This window comes from Falco punctatus (assembly GCF_963210335.1).
Source record: "Falco punctatus genome assembly, chromosome: 2".
NCBI lineage: Eukaryota > Metazoa > Chordata > Aves > Falconiformes > Falconidae > Falco > Falco punctatus.
The window spans coordinates 97,149,679-97,172,914 of NC_137581.1; the positions used below are offsets into that span (position 1 = coordinate 97,149,679).

At 41.5% G+C, this 23,236-nt stretch overlaps 1 protein-coding gene across 1 annotated transcript in view; it reads left to right on the plus strand.

Moving 5' to 3' along the window:
• ANOS1 (anosmin 1) overlaps positions 1-23,236 on the plus strand; it is a 145,705-nt gene that overhangs the window by 20,837 nt on the left and 101,632 nt on the right. The window contains exon 2 of the mRNA XM_080377639.1: positions 17,093-17,140. Within this exon, the coding sequence (XP_080233765.1) occupies positions 17,093-17,140 (48 nt within the window). The remainder of the gene's footprint in view (positions 1-17,092; positions 17,141-23,236) is intronic.

Below are 23,236 nucleotides of genomic sequence, written 5' to 3' on the forward strand. Positions count from 1 at the left end.
GAAGACTGGACTGCAGCAATTGTCCCATGTGATATATGCTTCTTGTGGCATACAATTCTTAACAAACTTGAAAAAGCTCCAAAGAAAACTGGAAGAAATGGGTTGTATCTATTGTAACCTTCATTAAAAGGCTGGCTCTTCTCTCAGAAATATACTGTCAGTGCTGCAGGGCTGAAGGATCCCAGCTAGGATCATGTCAGCAGGCATGTTAAATTTCAAGTGGAAAGGAAAAAAAAACTCACCCACCTTGCTGTGTGCTTCTTCACTTGATGCCTGTTTTTCATCCATTGTCAACACAATGTCATTGCAGTCTTTGCTGTTCTGGGAGCTGTTGCCATTCCTTAAAATAGGATAGGAATAAAAATGTGGTCTGCACACATATATGAACAGGGTTTGCAGGTCTGGGAGCTGGGCAAGGAGATCAGCACTGAGCTGGTCAGAAGGGGATCGTGACTTATATCTGACATATCTGACCAATATGCAACTGGCATCTGCTAGTCTTTTTTGGGTTAATATGGCAGTCCTGCGTGTTGGCTGTCTGCAGAAGTGAGAGCTGCGTTGGGAAGGGACAGGCCCAGGGCCAAACTGATAAGAGCAATGGAGAGAAGAGTGTTAACTTGCACAATGTGATTTGTTGTTGGATTGTGCTTTAGAGATGAGACAATAAAGTTGTGGGCTAACTAAACTCTGCCCGTTACATAGTGTCTGTCTTTCTGCATTGTGTGCAATGAAGGCAGATGTATGGAAAACCTGTAGCAATGAAAATACATCTGGGAAATAGGACTTCTTCCTAAAATTCTGCACTATTGTAGTGAAAGCTTTTTTTTTTTGTGTGGCTGACATATGTTTCTTTGAACTGGTGCTTTCTGAGTGTATGTAAACAATATTGTGTTGTTTTTTGTTCAGGCTGAAGAAAGGCAGTTCAATTTTTGAGTCCAAAGGTCATTTTAGTTTGGACAGATTTTTAATTCCTGAATGGCCCCAGAACCCTTTTGCAAATGCTTTTAGGAAGTCCCAGTTCTGGTGAGGTGCACTTCACTGACTGAGCCAGGTTCTTTATGGAAAAAGGGAAAAAAATCACCAAAGGCTGTTTTAAGTTGCTGGAGTTCCAAGGAGTTAGTTTTGACACTTGTTACTTTTGAGAGCTTTGCTATGCGTTTCAATAATTCTTCTAAAATAAGATTTTTGTATAGGAAACTTTACTTATAAATATGAATTGATCTGTGGAACTACCAAGGTATAATTATAGTCAAATTTGACTCTGTGTTTAATCTGTAGGATCATAATTTGTGCTGTTTTTTGCTGCTTACACTTTCTACATGCTTTTACAATATTAAAAGAACTTGGGATAGTGAAATGGAGTATTTTTACTGACAGTGATTTTTAATAAGCTTGTTGCCTTTCAGAGATCAAAGAGGAGAAATTTTATAGTGAAATATCAAGGCAGTTGGAATAAGATAGGACATATATGTTGCAAATATTTTCTGTGGAGAAAGGTACTGCCTGGAATTTATTTATTAGTTTGCTTGTTTTTCTTTTAAAGGGAAACGAGACTGTATGTATCCTTCAGCTTGTGGCGGTTATGGCTGCTACTACTGCTTGAAACCTTTAGTATCTCGTAAACTAATAATGCATGCCAAAGAGAAAGGAAATCCATTCCTGAAATTTATCATGTAAATTTCATGCAATTATATTGGAAATAATTAGTATGCTAAGTACTAGAGTGTGAGCATGAAGTTTGATGGTGCCTGATACTGAGTCATAACATGGGTACTGAAGAGCTGTTGAGTTTTAAGGGCAGATGTATATACATACTCTTGCCAAAGATGCAAGTGTAGTATATAATGATGTCCCTCCCATACATACCAAAACAGAACAGGAGAAAGTACAGTAAAACATCACAAGGCCTGTACGTATCGTAATGCATTTAGGAGTTTTGTGATCAGAAATGACTCCATGATAGTGCAACCTGCATGGAGTATCCTGTGTTCATATAGTTTATAGTTATAATAGACATTTTAGTTGATCTAAAAATGTGTGGTTGTTTGTTTATGGGGTTTGTTTTGTGGTTTTTTTTGTGTGTTCCCCCCCCCCCCCCCCCCCTTCCCAATGCTTAGTTCTTAAGTACATGAGACACCAGAACTCTTTAAGTATTTTGCAAGTCCAGAAAGGAATGCTGCCCTGGATGGCCCTGTAACACTGTGGCTTCTAAAGAAAATCTAGTCTAGGAGAAAGCACTGAAATACTACTCCTCTGTGTTTGTGTGAGATGTTAGAAGTGTCTGAGGTGTGTCTACACATCAGTGTTTTAACATGGATCAGAGTTTGTTTTTGAAGTGAGTCTCCTGAGCGTTATGATAATGTTTTGTTTCAGATTATGGACCAGTCTGAGAGTTCATGCGGTGGATTTCTTCTGGTTGAACATAACTGGAAGAGATGATCCAGGGGGACCTAATGGGCATTTAGTGACTAAAGGGCATTGTGTCCATTAGACCAGGATAGTACTAGTTGAAGGGAGAGGGGAAGTCAGCATATATATGTAGTGCAGACATCAAGTCCATCAACACCTGTTGTTTTGCTCAACATATGTGTTCCTGTGGTTCACATGACTTCCTAGTGTTGAGACACCCTGAGGTGTTTGTAGCTGGTTCTGGAATGAAGTTGGTAGGCAGTTCAGGGTGAGTATGGGCAAATGCATCCTCTGGTAAATGTACCATATCACATGCTGCTGGGAATCGCACAACTAACTGATAATTTTATAATTATACAGAATAGTAATGCAGACTATAATTTCCAGTTATAAAGTCAAAGCAGCATTGAAAGCAGCATGCACGCATTTCTGAAACCTGGAATATTACTGTTTTTCTGTAAATCAGTCATATTTTTTCAAGTACACTAAAGTAGGTCATGTATGTCTACATTTATATTGTATTTTGCATAAGTAAACATTACATTTTTAGAATGTATTTGTATTCTTTTTGATGGTAATTTCCTAGTGGACTACATTTCTGTCACATCCTTGAGTCAACATATACTTCTGTTGTTTCATTATTTCATTTATAGCAAATCTATGACTTGACAAAAAAGACATATTTGCATTTTGGAAGGGTGAGGGTTTTGAAATGGGCTCTACAAACAAATAGTTGACAAGCTGTCTTTTGCTTCTCATATTAGTGCTATTAAATTAGTTTCTCTCATTTCAACCATGTTACTTAATCCCAAGACATATGTGCAGGATTTGGCCCTAAGTATACACCTGAGCATGAGATTCCGTATTTAATTTTAATCTCTTCAGGTTTGTGTCAATGTATTTAATTCCTCCTTTTGCTTAGTGACATGAAGTTTATTTCATCTGGATTCTTTCACAGATTGATAGAAATGTCTGGTAAGTAGAATAAGACCTCAGTTGAGATCAGTCTTAGATGTGGTAAGAGTGAAGTCTGTGAAACCACAAGAAGGCAGTCATAACTCACAAGTGCAGTGGAGATCCTGTAGCTCATTTGTTTTTACAGCTTGTGTTTATCTAGTATTTTTTCCAATGCATTTGGGAAGACACTGCTGTAAAATGAGAAGAGGTGTTTCATACTTAAGATGCAAATTTAATCCAAGCAATGCATAGTTTGCATTTTGAAAACTACTGATCTCTTGCTGTTTCATTGGTAATGACCTTTGGATTTTGATGGCTGTCCTTCTAGGAACCTGCTAATGATGACAGCCAGAGAACAAATAACTGTTGTCTCATGATTTAGGTGATGGTTTCTGATTTTGCTTAATTTCTTTTGTAATTACTCTGATCTTTTTTTTTTCTGTGTTTGCATTTTGGTGCATGTAAAGTTGTGGCTTTAAATATTTCAATGTAAACTCTAGTGAAAACAATCTGTAATAGAAACAAAGGTTGAAGACGGCTTTGCGTGAAGTGTTGAGAAATACCAGTTCAAGGCTTAGGTCAGTACAGTTCTATTTGTATCCATTCATCTGCAGGAGGACCCACCATAACGTTACAGGTGATGTGTAATGTAAATCTAAAAGAAAACCTGATTAAGGCTTTCTAAAAATTCGGATATCCATTTTCTGGTGTTAAATCCAGATGTTTAAAATGAGACTGCAGTGTTCATCAAGCTGTTACCCGTGATAATTTAATTTTGGTTTATATTTACAAAATACAGTTACGTCACCAGAATGAATTGTTAGGCTGATCAGTTTCATAACTAATTCTTACGTTCAGTCGTTTAACTCTTTAACTCAATTACTTTGGCTCAACCAAGTAACCAACATTTGCTTTTCTACCATTTAAATATCTGTGGTATAAAAATGGCCTCTGCTAAGGGAGATGTACATTTGATTCAGCTGTGAGGGATCATGTGGCTTGTTAGAGTAACAGAGCTCTATGTGTATGTTCCAGTGTATGTTCTTGCCTTTGGTTTCCTTTTCAGAATACTGTTGGTAAGTTAATTAATTTTTTAAATTAAAAGGGTTATATGTACTTGTAAGATGCCAGAGGAAATACATGTATGTAGAAATACAGCATTAAGGTTAACTGTGTAAGTTTTTATGTAACACATTAATCATAAAGTTATGCAAGTATTTGATGGTAATATAGTAAACAATGTGACTAATCTGTTAAGTACTGTTTGTTCTCTTACCTTTTCTCACATTAGAATCCTATGTAGTATTTTTTTTGTTTGTTTTGGTAGGTTTTATATGTTTTGTTTCTTTACCTGATTTGGGTAATCTTTATTTGATTTTGTTGTTGAAATTTTACTTTGTGCATTTGTTAACTACAGCAAAGTCTAAGGACATTTCTTGGAAGTCAGGATAAAATGAAGGAGTTATTATAGACCCCAAAGCACAGTCTCCTGCTGGCTGCTCCTAGGGGATGGGGAGCCAGGGGCTGAGGGTGACATCATTGCAGGTTGTGGACTCTCTGAGGGGAGCGGCCCCAAAGGGCCTACGCAGAGTGGGCAGAGCTGAGTGCTGGTAATAGGGTCATCAACAGCCTTGGGCACGGCAAGTGATGAGCCAGGGTCATGGTCAGCCAGGGGCAATGGTGACATGAGTGAGTTCATGGTGCACGAGGTGAAGAACTGCCTGAAGGGCAGGGCTGCAAGGGTTCTAGTGAATGGGGCTACATCTGGCTGGTGACCACTCACCAGCAGTGTTCCTCAGGGTTTAATTCTTGGGCCTTTTCTGTTCAGTGTATTTATCGACAATCTGGATGCAGGAGTTGAGTGCATCATTAGCAGGTCAAATGCACCATTAGCAGGTTTGCTGATGATACCAAACTGGGAGGTGCTGCTGACCCTCCTGAGGGACAAGAGGCCTTGCAGAGGTTCTAGATAGATTAGAGCATTGGACAATGATTAGTGGGATGAAATTTAACAAGACCAAAAGCAAGATTCTGCACCTAGGAAGGAGTAACACCAGACACAAGTATTAATTGGGAGAGGAGTGGCTGGAGAGCTGCCCTGCAGAAAGGGATCTGGAGGTGCTGGTCGACAGCAGGATCAACAGGAGTCAGCAGTGGCCCTGGCAGCCAAGAGGGCAACCTGCATCCTGGGGGGCATCAAACACAGTATAACCAGCTGGTCAAAAGAAGTGAGTATCCTGTATTCAGCACTGGTGTGGCTTCACCTTGAACATGATGTGCAGTTCTGGGGCCTGCAATTTAAGAAGGATGTGAATGTCCTTGAATGTGTCCAGAGGAGGACAACAGCTGGTGGAAGGGCTGGGAGGAATGTCCTATGAGGAGCGGCTGAGGACTTTGGGCTTGTCCAGTTTGGAGAGAAGGAGGTTGAAGAGTGACCTCGTTGCTCTCTACAGCTTCCTGAGGAGGGGAAGTGGAGAGGGAGGTGCTGAGCTCTTCTCCCTGGGATCCAGTGACAGGACATGTGGGAATGGTTCATAGCTGAGCTGGGGAGGTTTAGACTGGACATCAGGAAGCATTTCTATACCGAGGGGGTGGTCAAATGTAGAGGGATTTTTAAAGGACCAAGGACATATGTTACCATTGTCCGGGTTGGACAACCCCGGCCTGTTAGTTGAAGCTGCAGAGCAACTTTAAATTGTCCTTGAAACAAGCAGTGTGAGAAAGAAGACAAGCTATGCACAAACAAGAAGCCAGGTGCAGAGCAAGTCCCGGGAACTGCGAAATCAACACACTCTCATCAGCACACTCTGATCAGGCGCCTGCAGCATGCTCACCAGTCAGCGACATGGACGCCTGCGTGACCAGAAACATTTATCCAATCATCTGCGTGTAAAGTCGTGTGAGCGGTTGGGTTAAGTTATAAATATAACCTGTTTGTTTAATAAAGTGAGCATGGCATGTAGCCATATTGGTGTGATCCACTTTGAACATTGCATGCTGTTGCTGTCCTTCCATCTCAAAAAGATATAGTAGAAGTAGGAAAATTGGAGAAGAGTAGCAAGAAAGACCAAAAATACTGAGTGACCCTTTAGTTGCTCATCCAGTCCTTACATTTTTGCTTCAGTAACCATTTTTTTGCCACTCTTGGTTACATGACATTGGACTATCTGGAATTTAGTTTGGTTCTCGATGACTGCTATAAAATACTTAGGTATGAACTTTTAGGTTGTGTGATAAAATCTCATCTGCACACCCGTGAAGAGCTCAGAGAGGCGGTGGCAAGTGGGGGATGCCAAATCACACCCCGCCGGCTGCTCCCAGGCCCACCACAGGAGCCATCGGGGGCCCATCCCCACAAGGCCAGGGAGCAGGGCCCCGAAGGCAGACGGGGCCCAGGTTAAGGGCTCGGGGAGGGGCAGCCTGTTGCAGGAGCTTCGGCCCCACTGTCCAGCCGTGGGACCCATCCAGTTGAATCAAAGCTAGACCGCCTTCTAGACCGAGAGGAGACACTGCCTGGGGTATGGGACACGTTATGGGGTGCAGGGGAAGAGCATTTTGGGATTGCACAGGATTGATTATGGGGAAGTAAAGGGCTGAGGGGATGAAAAGGGCTGGATGTATGTAAATAGGTGACATGCTTGTCTGGCCATGCCTTGCTCCTGACCAGCACAGCCTGTCCTATCTTACTAAATTACACTTCTAACTCTTTTCCTGGCTGAAGGGTGTCTGTTCTATGTGTGCGTATGGGGGCTTGAGTGCTGGCAACAAGTCAGACCCTGGGGTGGAGGCCTGTGTGTCCATGGTACCAGTGGCTGGAGCAAGCAAAGATCTGGGTGCCTGTGGCTGGATTGGGACCTTGGGCTGAAGGGTCTGTGTGCTGAGAGCTGGTGGCTGGAGGCACCGGAGCAAGCGAAACCAAATGCCAGCCCTTGCATGGGACTGTGGGTCACAGGGGCCAGTGTATCTGTGGTGCTAGTGACTGGACTGAGTGTGCACAAGTGTGTGAGCGCTACTGAAGAGCCAGCTGGACAGGTCCGTGGGTAGGTGACGTGTCCTGAGAGCTGGGTGTGAGTATGTGCCTCCAGGGGCAGGAGGACAACAGTTTGGCTACTGCAGGATCAGGGGAATCTTGACCAGCTCTGGCTGTGTCACAGTGTGTCTCTGAGAGCAAGACTACTGGGGGCCAAAGTAACCCCCAAAACCACAGAGGAGTTGGCTACTGGAGTCCCAGTCTGCTCTGTCAGTGTGTGTGAGGTGGGCCGTACCAGCACCTGGAGTGGGGTCTGTGTTCCTGGGGGCTTGTATCCAGGCGCCAGTAATTGGTTCCCCTGGATTCCGAGTCTTCCCTACTGGGCAGACTTCCATTTTCTGCAGTATGTGACATTGTTTTATATTAACTGGAACTTCCTAGTAGTAATTAGGTCAGATGGTTTAATATAGCTTAGAGGTGCTGAAAGCATAACTAACCAAAGTCTAATCATTTTCTATCAGGATGGGATGAAGTATCCCATTTGAATGTTTGTAATGGAAACTGCTGCTGTACATGCAAACGCCATTCTTGTTATCTAAGTATCAGAAGCTCAATAACATTCAATTTATGATTTGTTGATGCTTGTTTTATTTAATTTCATTCCTTATTAGAACCTTTACAAAGCAACAGAAATCCCTTACTAAGGAATTAATTATTTCCTTAAGACATAATTTACAATGAAATAAGAAGCTTTATAGAAGGAGCAAAATATATGCATTGCAGTTTTTTGTATATCCTTCCTGTCTTCCCTAGATGGAAGCCAAGGAACCAGAGTATTTCTGGGTTTCTGTTGTATTTTATGGTTGGTTTCATCTTGTGTTGATCCTTTTCTATCCATGGCTTCTCCAGTGGATGGTCTTCAGACTTGCTATATATTGGACAAGCATGTAGAAGTGAAGATGCTAAGAATATGTTTGCATAAATTGCTATTGAAGGAGCAGTCTTGTTTCCCAAAGGTGGACCTTCTCATTGGCCTTTATGATGTTGCTCGTTTAGTTTCTAATGCAGTATATCTCCTGTTCATATTTACAGAGTGGTTCAGTTTCACTGGTCAGCTTTTAGTCTTCACTCTAGCTTGTTGCTAAGAGTCATTTCAAAGTGCATATGGGCTTAAATTTGCTTTAGCTTGGTGAAGGAAAGACTTTGGTGGCAAGTGTTCAAGCTGTTGTATAAAGGGGTATCCTCTCTTCATTCCTTTGCTGTATTTTGAAAGTCAAATGAGTTCTGGTTATTTATATGCAAAAGGATAACTAAATATCAGAGCCCAGTAGAGGTGGGACTGTGGTTCCCCTGTTCATACATCTCCTACAAGTTTGTGTTTAATCTCAAGAGAAAGGCTTTGAGAAATACATTTTTCTTTGGTATTTCCTAGCTGCTGAGTTTGGTATTTCTCCCCACTAAGTGTGCAGACTTTTCTGAAATTAATTCCTAGGTGCATACTTCGGTATTTGGGAACTGGAAAGCCTAGCTTGAATTTGTTGATTCCATTCAGCGCCTTAATTCCACACTTTACAGTTGGGCCTGGGGGTGCATAGCCCCCAGGATATGGATAAATCTGTGTATTAATTTGTATCTTAGTGAGCATGCAGCCCAGAAGTGTATGTCAGGCACGGTATAAATTATATTTTACCATTACATATAATTTCATGCTGTTGAGATTGTTGAAAGGTTTAGGAAAATGTTGGGAACCTGTCTCTTTAAAGTCATCATTGCAGCAGCTGTTGGTTTTTTTACTCAAATGCTTTGTTTCACATTAGTTGGTATGTTATTTGAAGGGCTTATTTCTATGCTTTTTTGTCATTTTTAAAGAATCAGTGAAGTCATCAGGAGAGGCTACTTTTGAGAGAGAGCAGTTTCACTCAAACGTGAATTGAAGATTGGGCAGGGGAGAAACAACTTCCAAACCTGGTAATGGGTATACAGCTACCCTCATAGCACATTAAGTGGCTAGTTCATTTTTCACAGTTGATCTCTGGCATTTTAAAAGATGGGCTCTATCTCCAAACTTAACTATATGGACAGAGATGCAAATGGAGGAAATTATTTTTTGTTTGTTTTGTTTTATTGTTTGTTTGTTTTTGCTATTACTCCAGTGAAAAGCCAGTTTTTACTTGCTTGTGAAGGTTATTAATTTTTTTTCCCTGGGGCACACTGTAGGTGAAGATTGATTCTTCATTGCCTCTCTGCATGCATTTTTTCCTTACAGGAGATGCTGCACAACTTTTCTTATTGCAAGGTGTAATGGGGCACAGAACACAGATGTTTCTGTCTTAACTCTTTAGACCCAAGGACATTTGTGTGTTTTACCAGAGGAAAGCAAGTGTTCGGATATACTTGCTGAAAGGAAGTCTAGTAAGACTGATCAGAGATGCCAGTTTATCACTTTCATTGAAAATACTTGTGGCTTGTATTTTCATGAAAAATTTGAATGTTAAATCTTGTAATGCTTGTCTGATGATTTTTTTTTTTTTTTTTTTTACAGCCCCCCCCTCCCATCTTTGCTTTTGTAAACTCTTGCCTTGTACACGTCAAACAGTCCTGGTCTTTGAAAGTCTGATTCTGTTAGTCTGCTGGAAAGGAAACTGTAGGCAGAAAGTGTGTGAAGCTCAGATGGTGGCCTGAGTTCCTGTTGTCTCCATCTATGATGTGTTGCTGGAGACCGTTTTAGTTTCATATGCCTGACATCTTTCATATGATGTGTCAGTGCTGAGAAGATAGACTATTTGGAGTTTGCCCCATTGAGGACAGTTTCTTCTCCTCTTCAATATACAGATTAAGATACTTTAAGGTTGCCCTGAAGGTGCAGTGGTGGAAGGCTTATAGATGGATGGAAACAGTGGTATTTAACTTTTCCTCAAGGGTATTTCTGCACAGCAAGTTAAGCCACCAATACAGACTAAGTCAGAATTGTCATTGACGTAGATTAGGTTAGGACTGGGTTTGAAGAAAAACAGATGTGAGGGAATTGGAGACGTAATCTGGGAGCATGTAAAATGCAACAGATAAAACACAGATTTCTGATAGTTTGGAATTACGGTTTCAGCCAGGTATACTAGATGAAAAGCAGAAAAAAATCACAGCTGTACATTTGTGTAACTTAGATTAACCATTTGCTAAAATGCAGAGTGGTGGAGAGCATTTGATTTAGCATTCCTGCTTCCTCTGATATCCTGTTGTTCAGAGGAAGCCTGTAGATCTTGTTCTTTCATCTTTTAACAACAAAAGATTATTCACATCATGTTAGTTTGTACAAATCTGAAGTTGCTGAACAGTACTTTTTATGTTTTGCTGAACATACTTTTTAATTCAAGTGGTAATGGTTTTCAGTAGAAAAATGAAAACAGTTGTAGATACTGAACTTACAAAGTAGGGGAGCCACACATCTGGACATTTATGGCATTAATGTCTCAACTAACAGGTATAATTCAAAAGCAGGAGTGCTTTCTCTAGTTCAGTGGAAAGCAGCAGCATAAGTGAAACAAAGTGGCAAGCTGCTGCTAATCTGTTATTGCAATCAGCTACCTCTGTCACATTTTATATGAAGAAGAAAGAGGGGATAAATTGAAAATAGCACATAAAATATTGTTTTAACATTACTGCTGGCTAGGTCTGTAAATGGAACTAATAAATCCTCATACAGGATTGAGGGTAATACTAAAGTATTGCCACTAGCACATGTTATTTACAGCTGTTCCGAAGTTTTATTTCTCCAATTTACATCTCTCTCTTTTTGAAGGGGTTAGACCTGACATGGTGCTCATAGTAAGCTATTCTTATGCTAGAAAATCCGAGTTTTAGATAAATTCTACAGTAATGGCAGATAAAAATCGTAATATAAAATGAAATAACGATTAATTGTAATATGCTGGGAAGATAAGACAAATTTTCATAAAATATTGAAATTAGTGTGAACTAAAATTTTTAAAAAATTGCTCCTAAATAAGCTTGCAAGTGGAAAGGAATGGATATATTTTTAGACTTAACATCCCCAGAGCTCCTTAGGTAATATAGGAATAGAAAGTTTTAGCATTACATCTCATATGAAAAGAAATTGTATATATTAAAGTTTCTGAAGTTCAAATTAAAAGATGAGGTAAAGACATAGGTATAATTTGCATTAGTTTGTTTCTTAAAGTACAAAACATTCAAATTCAATGCTTTAGTTTCAGTTCCTGAACTTCCAAATATGTCTGGTCCAAGTCTGTGTAACTCACTTTTTCATTGTATCAGATTCAGAATGCTTAATGCTCAAAATGAAGGCAGCAGGGATTTATCTTGTGTGGCTAAAACACCCAAGTTTGTAGACTAATTACCTTTTCCTCCACGGTTTTGTCTTTCCTGCTAAAAGAAGCTTAAGAAAAACTTGGAAGGTGATTCTGAATTGTCCTTGGAAGTGACTTGCCATTGGCATTTTTACAGAACCATTTCAGTGAGCTGTGCTCGTCTCTTAAGTACCAAAAAGGACATGTCCTATTTGTTTCTCTTAATCTTGGAGTAGATCTGTGGTGGTAGTGTTTCTTTTTTTTTCATTCAGCTCATCCATCAGTGCATAGAAGAGTGCACTTAGTTATTGATATTGCTAGAATAATTTTTGTTTATGTTAAAAGCAGATTTATGTTCCTTACGGTATGAATGCTGTAGTTTCCACAGACTATTTGGTGGGAACATGAGTCAAAATCTGTACTGATTGTGTCTTTTTACTTGCTGGGCTTTCTGATCCTTTTGGTGTACAGCATCTTAAAGAAAAGGGATTCTGGTTCCTTTGGCTATATTTTTGTGTTAGGACCAAGCTCCTGTGACATCTGGAAAGATTTTTGGAGCAATATTAGGAGAGCATACTTTGGCTACTTCAAAGATTTGCTTGAAAGAGTCCCATGGGCTAAGTCCTTGGAGGGAAGGAGGGCCCAAGAAAGCTGGTTAATATTCAGGGATCACCACCTCCAAGCTCAAGAGCAGTCCATGCCAAGGAATAGGAAGTCAGGCAAAAATGCCGGGAGGCCTGCATGGATGAACAGATTGCTTCTAGCAATAGTCAGACCCAGAAAGAAAGCATACACTGGGTGGAAGCAGGGACCAGTAAACTGGGAGGAGTACAGAAACGCTGTCTGAGCATCCAGGGATGAAGCTAGGACAGCTGAAGTCCAAATGGAATTGAATCTGGCCAGGGACATGAGGGACAAAAAGAGGGGCTTCTATAAGTACAAGGGAGACAAAAAGAAGACAAGGGAAAATGTGGGCCCGTTGCTTACCGAGACAGGGCACTTGTTTCCATCAGACATGGAGAAGGCTGAGGTACTGAATGCCGCCTTTGCTCAGCCGTTATTAGCATGAGTAGCTGTCAGGAATGCCGGGTCGCAGAGAGCAGCGGGAAGGGTTGGAGGAGGGCAGGTGTCCCCTCGTTGGAAGAGGATGAGGTCAGGGAATACGTAAGCAAACTAGACATGAGTAAGTCCATGGGCGCTGATGAGATGCACCCCCAAGTGCTGAGGGAGCTGGTCGGTGTCATTGCGAGGCTGCTCTGATCTTTGATCGACAATGGCTATTGGGAGACGTGCCCAAAGACTAGAGGGAGACAAATGTCACTGGAATCTTCAGGAAGGGAAAGAAGGAGGACCCAGGGAACTACAGACCGGTCAGCCTTGCCTCCATCCCTGGGAAGGTGATGGAGCAGCTAATCCAGAAATCAATTTTGAGGTGCATTAAGGACTAGAAAATCATCAGGAGTAGTCAGCATGGCTACATGAAGGGGAAGTCTTGCTTGACCAACTTGGTAACCTTGTGTGATGAAGTGACTGGCCTTGTAGAGGAGGTGAGAGCTGTGGATGTTGTCTGTCAGGACTCCAGTGAGCCTTTGCGCGCTGGCTCCTGTAAGATCCTTACGGACAATCTGTTGATGAACGGGGCAGGATGAGGAGCCAGTGAGGTGGACTGAAAAGTGTCTGAGTGGCCAGGCCCTGAGGGTGGTGATTAGCAGTGCAAAGTCAAGTTGGAAGCCAGTGACTAATGGTTTATTCCAGAGGTCAATAGTGGGTCCAGTCCTGTTTAACATCTTCCTTAATGGCCTGGTTGATGAGGCAGGGTGTACCCTCATCAAGTTTGCTGCTGACACAAAACAGGGAGGAGAGGCTGATATGCCAGCGGGTCTTGCTGCCGTCCAGAGGGATCTTGACAGGCTGGAGAAATGGGCTGCCAGGAACCTCATGAAGTTCAGCAAGGGGAAGTGCAAAGTCTGCACCTGGGTAGGAACAACCTCATGCAGAAGTATACGCTGGGGGCACCCATCTGGAAAGCAGCTTGTCAGAAAAGGTCCTGGGTGTCTTGGTGGACTTGGAGTTAAACATGAGCCAGCAAGGTGCCCCTGCAGCAAAGAAGGTTGGTTAATGGTGCCTGGGTCTGCATTAGTCAAAGTGTTGCCAGCAGGTCGAGGGAGGTCATCTTTCCCCTGTCCTCAGCATTGGTGGGACCCCAGCTGGAGTACTGTGTCCAGTTCTGTGGCGCCTCAGTACACAAGAGACAGGAACATATTGGAGAGAGTCCAGTGAAGGGCCAATAAAGTGTTGAAGGTACTGGAGCATGTCTTCTGTGAGGAAGGGCTGAGAGAGCTGAGCCTGTTCAGCCTTCAGAAGAGAAGGCTGAGGGGTGGTCTCATTAATGTACATAAATACCCAAAGGGAGGATGCAAAGGAGCCAGGCTCTTCTCAGTGGTGCCCAGTGACAGGACCAGAGGCAGTGGGCACAAACTAGAACTCAAGAGATTTCCTTTTGAGCAAAAAAAAAAAGGAAACTTTTTTTTTTTTTTTCCCTTTGGGGGTGAGTGATCGTTGACACAGGTTGCCCAGTGAGGTTTTGGAGTCTCCGTCATTGGAGATAATCAAAGGCTGTCTGGATCTGGTCCTGGGCAACTGGCTGTGGGTGTCCCTGCTTGCATAGGGGATTTGGAGCAGATATCTTCAGAGGTCCCTTCCAGTCTCAGTCGTTCTGTGTGTGACTTGAACAAGCTTTGGAGTCATAGAATCACAGAATCTCTGAATGGTTGAGTTGAAAGGGACCTTTACCAGTTATCTAGTCTACTCCCCCTGCCCTGTAAAGGGACATCTTTCATGAGATCAGGTTGCTTAAAGCCCTTGAACAACCTGAGTATGAATGCTTCCAATTACGGGGCATCCAGCACTTCTCTGGGTAACATGTTCCAGTATCTCACCACCCTTATTGTAAACTCTTATGTCAAATCTGTGTCTAGCCTCTCAGTTTAAAACTGTTGCCCCTTGTTCTGTCAGTAGAGGCCTTGGTAAAAAGTCTCTCTCCATATTTCTTTTAAGCCCCCTTTTTTAGATTGAAAGATTGTGACAAGGCTACCGCAGAGCCTTCTGTTCTCCCAGCTGAATAGCCCCAACTCTCCACTTCTCTTCATATGAGAGGTATTTTAGCCCCCTGATAATTTTTGTGGCCCTCTCTTGGACCCAATCCCAACAGGTCCAGGTCTTTCTTGTGCTGAGGACCCCAGAGCTGGATGCCGTACTCTAGGTGGGGTATCACTAGAACAGAGTAGAGGGAGATGATCCCTTCCCTTGTCCTACTGGCCGTGTCCTGGGAGCTTGTGTGAAGATGTGACTACATACTTGTATGTAGTTTTCATACAAATGTGATCTCCTCAAACATTCCCTAAGAGATATCCAGCTTCAAGGCATGGGCTTTGTAGTTGTAGCAAGTCACTGTTTTCAAGCTTCTAAGCTTTGCTGGGATCAGAACAGAGTATGGCTGCTTTGATAAGCTGGTCTAAGTTGGCTTGGTTGCAATGCATGCTGATGTATATATTTCTGCTTCAGAACTGTAGTTCTTGTACATCCAGAGAATAAGTTTGGCTTTATCTGTGTGATTTTTCTATATATAAAAAGTTATGTATTGTCATGGTTTAACCTTAGCTGGCAAGTAAGCACCACAGAGCCAGTTGTTCACTCACCCTGCATCAGGATGGGGAAAGAATTGGAAGAGTAAAAGTATGGGTCAAGATAAAGATGATTTAACAGCTAAAGCAAAAGCTGGCATGCAAGCAAAGCAGAGCAAGGAATTCATTCACCACTTCCCATGGGCAGGCAGGTGTTCAGCCATCCCCAGGAAAGCTGGGCTCCATCACATGTGATGGTTACTCGGGAAGACAAATGCTGTAACTCTGAATGTCCACACTTCCTCCTTCTTCCCCCAGCTTTACATGCTGAGCATAATGTCATATGGTATGGAATATCCCTTTGGTCATTTGGGGTCAGCTGTCCCTGCTGTGCCCCCTCCCAACTTCTTGTGCACCCCCAGCCTGCTCACTGGTGGGGTGAGGAGCAGAAAAGGCCTTGACTCTGTAAGCCCAGCTCAGCAATAACAAGACAACTCTATTATGAACACTGTTTCCAGCACAAATCCAAACCATAGCCCCACAGTAACTACTATGAAGAAAATTAGCTCTATCCCAGCCCAAACCAGCACATGTATATATATTATTCCATTATTTGCATCTCCCCTTATTTAAAAAAAAAAAAAAAGTGAAAAAAGTATAGTACTGCTAGTTCTTTGCATTCTGGTGCTCTTCCTTGGAGACTGGTCAATGCCAAAGGGGAAGGTATAGTACAATCGCATTTATTCATTCCTGTGGCAATATATTGCCTAGTTCTTCTGAAAGGATGTCCTTTTACTCCCTTATAGACTCACCATTGTAGTTGGATTCTGAACAACAAATTTACCAGAATCTTCATCTGTTCTGTTTCCAGAGTATGAGCTTATAGGTTATGGAAGAAATACATACATGTGCTTAAGTACATGAACGTGCACCCTTGCAGAGTTTCTGTCACATTTCTTGTGTTCAGTCTACAGTCACTCAGGTCTTCCTGATGCTGTTTTTATCTTCCATTATAGAGAAAGTAAATCAGTATTTTGTTTCATCTCAATCCTGCAAGTCATGCACTTCTTTTCCTGGGCTGTTTTTTTTTTTTTTTTTTCCAAAATTGTCCTTTCAGAAGCGTCTCTAGTAGAATAGGAGATTGCTGTTTGCCCCTGTGCTGGTTTCATATTTATCTATCTGTTCTCATCATGTTCTCTTTTCCTTTAGTTTAAATTATTATTTTGCATGTGATACTGTATTGGCTGTTTCACTGCAGTCAAGATAAACGAGAGCTATAGTGTTTCCTGATCTGGGAAATGCACTTTATTATTAAATTGTAAAATAAAACTAGCATGGTTGACTTTTGGTAAACTCATGTTGCATTTAATTAAATTTTCCATTTACTTCAGAGATGTTCATTATCTTTCCTTGACAATTTATTTTAAGTATTGTGCAGTATTGAAATGTGACTAGTGGGCTTTCCATTCATGAATCACTACCAATCCCTATGAACTTCTTAAATACAAGCATTACCTTTTGTTTGCTTCCTAGCCCATCTAGATAGTAAGGGTTTACAAAGATGGGCTAAAAGGTGACTTCAGTCAGTTTTCTACCAGCCTTGCCTGAAGAAATGCTTTTCTAACTTTTCTCTGGTCACTTTACACTTGTCTGAGCTTTTTACACAAGGGTGTTGGAATAAGGATTGGTATTAGTATTGTGACACAACGTCATTCTCTAAGCAGAACTGAGTGGTCTATTCTGTTTAAACCTCTTAGAGTGATCATGTCTAGTCTTGAAGAAATACTTATTTTCATGTATTTGTCTTTCAGAACAATGGATCACTTGCTTGGTGCCAGAATCATAAACAGTGTTCAAAGGTACGTCCTTTTTTCCCCCTTCTCATTTAAGTTACCTAATTGCTTTCAGACTCTTGTCTGTAGATTAAGTGCTTTTCATCTCAGCCTGTTTTCGGAAGCATCTGTTTCTATTTTATTTAGAAATCTCAATATCCAAAGAAAGAAAGTAAGAAAATATCCAAAATTCAACCAGAGTGATTTACTCTTTCAGGACAAAGGCATGATGTTTGAGGATACATATCAAGCTTAGTTAAACCAATATAATTTTGTGGTTATTAACAAACTTTTCACTGGCTAAAATCTGGTGTATCATTGCGTTCTTTCAGTATTTTTGGTCATAAGAGAGTAAAACTGTCAATCACTTCAAAATCTTCCTCCAATAGCACTGAGGTATGTCAACATTCAACATTTCAATCAGTTTGGTTATTTAATTTTTAGCCTGACAGTGAATTTCTGTGAAAAAATACTTGATACAAATCCTAGTGGCTTTACTGATGCCCTGTCCTATCCTAGCACTTTAATCCTGAAAAACTAGAGGGTAGGTGGGCTAATTGTCAACTGATTCTCCTGTGCAAGAGTCTTTTTATGGTGCCTGGGTAGAATCAACAATGATTTGGCAGCTTTGGTGGGTCAAAGTAGAATTACTGATGCTGACTGTTTGTAAACATCATGAAAGATGCATCCACTGGAAATTTACCTGAAAATGCTGAAGGTAGTATTTTTGTCTAATCTTCCTGGAAATGTATTTCTACAATAAATTTAGCTTTCTAACTTTGATACTTATGTTTTATTCTGTGAAGGTTGTACTGTAAATGGGATTAAATCCAAGTAGCATTGCTCTGTATTGTTTTAATAATGTAATCTATGTAAATGCTGGTGCTAACCCTTGATTTTAACACATGACAATTTCTTACCTACATTTAAAAAGCGAGATATTACTGATGTACTGATTTAGCTTCTGTTGAAATCAATGGGATTGGAAATGGACCAATTTGTTCTTGACTGTTCCATTGTAGGAAAATAAAACAAAGTTGATCGCTTTTGTCAGTAGTAAAAACAAGGTTTAACAACATCAGTATAAGAAGAGAGTGGAACATTTCCTGTTAGGTGTGCCACACTGGGAAGGGTTGCAATGAAATCTCGTAATTCTTAAAAAAACCCAAACAGGTGCAGAGAATGTGTGTCATCATAACTGAATTATCTTTTAAGGAAAGCGTGGGAGTCTTGTACCGCAGTGATCCTGATGTAATTTTCTTTTTCATTCACTTATGAAAGCTGCCATGGTATGTAATCTGAAGGGTTTGCCAGTGGTTTGTATCTGCCTAACAAAGAAGGAATCATACAAGAAAAGTTGTCCAGCTTTTAAAGCAGAGCATGCCCAAGTTCACAGAATCCACATAAGATGTATATAAGGTATTGTGAATATAAGGTTCACCTCAAGATTTTTTGTCTCTTTAAATCAGTGTAGGAATGCTACAAATTAATATTATATTGGAATACAAAATGCAACAACTGTTTAAGTTTTACATTACTTAACATATACTTTACAGTCATACTATCTTATATTTTCATTCTTTCTTAGGAAGGTAATACATTTTCCTTATGAAAGTAGCTGTGTTATGTTTAGAAAAAGAAATAAATATAAACTTCGTCAAATTGTTAGCAGAGATCAACATTAGCAGAATGTTCTTGTTTCAGGCAAACTTTGGTGTTCTGTGTTTTCCAATGCAAAGTCAAACAATTGTGTTACCTAACTGAAACTTCCAAAGCAATGCAGGGGATTGAGCTAACCTTTTTAAAATGCAGATCCCTTTCATTGTTTCTGAGCACCTCAGTGGAGGAGGTTTATATGAGTGTGACTCTGCTAAATATCTCAGATGACATTTTTTCTGAAGGGTTCTCTCACCTTTATTTTGTGGTTGTAGTGTTTAGTGACACAGCTCTTTGAGGTGATTTGTGGTAAAGTTCAGATGACAGCAAACATCCAGCTACTTTGTTAGTGGAGGGACTTGGAAGCACAGAAGCATCTCTTGTTTGCAGAAGTATTTGCATCTGATACACAGTGGAGAAATTTTATTTGCAAGTTGCAACAATATATGAGTTCAGGAGAAAAGCAGAAAACATCCACCAATTTTCACAACTGTATTTTTTTCTTATGCATATTAACCCACTGACTATATGCATATAGTGACTCACACAGGTGAAGGGTCTGCTTCACTCTTGTTTATTTTGACCAATAACTTCTCCTTTATGTAATCCACTTAGAATCATAGAATAGATTGGGTTGTAAGGGACCTTTGAAGGTCATCTAGTCCAACCCCCTTGCGATAAGCAGGGACATATTCAGCCAGATCAGGTTGCTCAGAGCCCTGTTGAACCCAGCCTGAAACGTTTCCAGGGATGGGGCATCTTGCCACCTCTCTGGGTAACCTGTTCCAGTGTTTCATTGCCCTCATCATAAAGAATGTCTTCATTATATGTGGTCTTAATCTACCGTCTTTTAGTTTAAAACCACTACCCCTTGGCCTGTTGCAACAGGCCCTGCTAAAAAGATTCTCCCCATCTTTCTTATAAGTCCCCTTTAAGTACTGAAAGGCTGCTATAAGGTATCCCTGGAGCCTTCTCTTCTCCAGGCTGAAAAATGCCAATTCTTATCCTTTCTTCATAGGAGAGGTGTTCCATTCCAATGATCATTTTTGTGGCCTCCTCTTGACTTGCTACAACAGGTCCATGTCTTTCTTGTGCTGAGTGCTCCAGAGTGTGGTCTCACCAGAGCAGAGTAGAGGGGCAGAATTGTCTCCCTTGGCCTGCTGGCCATAGTGCTTTGGATACTTTCTGGGCTGCAGACGCACATTGTCAGCTCATGTCCAGCTCTTAATCCAGCAGTATTGCCAAGTCCTTTTTGGCAGGGCTGCTCTCAGCTCCTTCATCCTCCATCTGTATTGATGCTGGCGGTTGCCCTGACCTAGGTGCAGGATCTTGCACACATGGGCCCACTTCCTCGCGCTTGCCTAAGTCCCTCTGGATGGCGTCCCTTCTCTCAGCTGTGTCAGCTGCACTACTCAGCTTCGTATCACCTTCAAAGGGCCTTTTGAGGGTGCACTTGATCCCACTGTCTGTGCCATTGATAATGATAATAAACAGTACTGGTTCCAGTATGAACCTCTGAGGAACACCACTTGTCACTGATCTCCATCTGGACATCGAACCATTGGCCACTATGCTCTGGATGCAAACATCCAACCAATTCCACATCCACTGAACAGTCCATCCAGCAAGTCCATATCTCTCTGATTTAGAGAGGAGGATATTGTGGGGGACTGTATCAAAGGCTTTACAGAAGTCCAGATAGACAATATCCTTAGCTCTTCCCTTGTCCACTGATGTGATCTCTCCATCATAGAAGGCCACTAGGTTGGTCAGGCAAGACTTGCCCTTGCTGAAACCATGCTGGCTGTCTCACATCACATCCCTGTCCTCCATGTGCCTTAGCATAGCTTCTAGGAGGATCTGTTCTGTGATCTTCCCAGAGACAGAGGTGAGGCTGACAGGTTGGTAGTTCCCAGCGTCTTCCTTTCTACCCTTTTAAAAAAATGGGTGCAATGTTTCCCTTTTTCCAGTCACCATGGTCCTCACCTGACTGCCATGACTTTTCAGATATCATGGAGAGTGCCTTGGAAACTACATCTGCCAATTCCCTTGTGATTCTGGGATGTATCTTGTTAGGTCCCATAGGCTTATGCTTGTTCAGCTTCCTCAGGTGGTCACATACCTGACGTTCTCTTACAGTGGGATGGATGTTGCTCCCCCAGTCCCTGCCCTGAGGTCCATCCACTTGAGATGTGTGGGAAGAGAGGCTGTCAGTGAAGACTGAGGCAAAAAAAGGTTGAGTACCTCAGCCTTATCCTCGTCTTTTATTACTAGTCTTGTTCATCAGGAGGGTTATGCTTTCTTTGACCTTCCTTTTCTGGCTGACATACCTATAGACATGCTTCTTATTATTCTTTGTGTCCCTTGCCAAGTTCAGCTCCAGCTGTGCCTTAGCCTTCCTGACATCATCCCTACTTAACTGGGCAGGATCCCCATACTTTTCCCAGGATACCTGTCCTTGTTTCCACTGTCAGTGTATTTGCTTCTTGCTCTTTAGTTTTACCAGCAGGTCTCTGCTCAGCCATGCCTGTCTCTTGCCTTCCTTTCTTGATTTTACACCTGGGGGTCGAGAGCTCTTGCACTCTATGGAAAATGTCCTTGAAGATCTGCCAGCTCTGTTCTGCTCCCTTGTCCCTGAGGGCAGTTTCCCAGGGGAGTCCTATTGCTTGAACAGCTGAAACTTTGCTTTCCTAAAATTCAGGGTCCTGACTTTACTCTTCACCTGACCCATATCCCTCAGGACTGTGAACTCCACAAGTGCATGATCGCTGCAGCTAGGCTGCCTCCAATCTTGACATCACTGATTAGCTCACTTGGACTAAAGCATTACAGTAATCACTGAGTTTGTTGAACAACCTCCCACTAACAGCTGTGTGTGGATTAAGGTACTACTTGATGTGTGAAGCACTGTCAGAATCTGGCCCAATAAAACAGTCTGCAAGGATGACTTAAGTACTTCCAGGATAACAATGTCACAATGGAGGTTTGATCTCTTTGATCAATGGCAATAAAGTGGTTTATGTTGTATTTTGAATTCCCTCACTGACTTCACCTTTGCTATTGGATTTAGCTTTCAAATCTTTACATAATTCTTGTTTAAATCCTTGTCTCTCCTTAACTTACCCTCTGAAAATCTTTATGTAGTATTTTGCCACTTTCTTTCCAGTATTGTCACTATTCTGTATGCCCATCTACCTGTTTCTTAGAAGTCTACCAAATAATCAGTGAATTGTTTAGGTTGGAAGGAACCTCATGAGATCTGCTAGTGCAATGCCTCTACTCAAGCAGGGCCAGCTAGAGCAAGTTATCCAAACTCACGTCCATTTGGGTTTTGAGTATCTCCACAAATGAAGACCACAGTCTCTCTGGGAACCTATTCTAGTGTTTGACCACCCACACAGAAAAAAAGGTTTTTGTGTTTCCTGGTTTTTAATTAATGCCCATCACCTCTTGCCTGGTCTGTGGGCATGATTAAGAAGAGGCTTGCTCCCTCTGCTTTTCATCAGTTATTTATAAACATGGGTAAGATCCCCCTGAACCTTCTTTTCTCCAGACTGAACAGTCCCAGCTCTCTGAGCTTCTCTGTATATGGCAGATGCTCCAGTCCCTTAATGGTATTCATAGCCCTATGTTTTCTTCTTTTCTACTTATGCTTTCCAAGCCCTAAATGATTCCTGTCTACTGTCATTCACAAAGCTCCTGTCCTGTCCTTGAAATCCCACTGCCTTCTGTCATCTCATTAACAGCAAGTCTTGCTAAACTGTATGTAAATGCATAGTGTTTGCTGTTCCTGCTCCATTTTGCCAGTTTGCTTTTAGCGTGAGCTCCATAGTGCCGAGGTTGTTCTCAAGTATTTGGAAGTGCTGAGCACATGACAGGTGCTTCCCTGTAAAAACAACACTAAGAGCCGAATGCCAGTGAGAGTAACATGAAATGACAAAGTGCCCTACATTGATGCTGGTTTAGTGAAAAATGTATTATAGCCCTAAGGGGGGGCAAAATGACTGGGAAAGGCATTTCAAGAGAGTTTCTGAAGTAGAGATATTTTTTATTTTTTTTAACTGCTTCTTAACAGAAGTGGGTTTTTTTTGTAAGCAACTGAAAGTCAAAAGACCAGCAGGCATAATGCAGAGCTACATGTGCAGTGGCATTTACAAGGATTGGAGATAAATGGGGATCATCATAACGCACTGTGAATTGCAATAGAACTTTCTTGTTCCCACCAGCCAAGGCAGTGGTCCCAGATTGATTGATTCTGCAGAAAGGCTGTTTTTTGAGTTTTCAGAACTGAGAGGAAAATGTGAAAATAAAGATAAATAAGTTTATACAAATGCTGCAGCCAAATAAACAGACTGTTTCAAACATGAGGCTCTAATTTCTGTTTAGAATAATATGCACTCCTGAATTCAGTCTGTGAGCAATTGTTTCAGGTTTCCAGCTGAGCTCTTTCCAAAGATAATGCAGGTG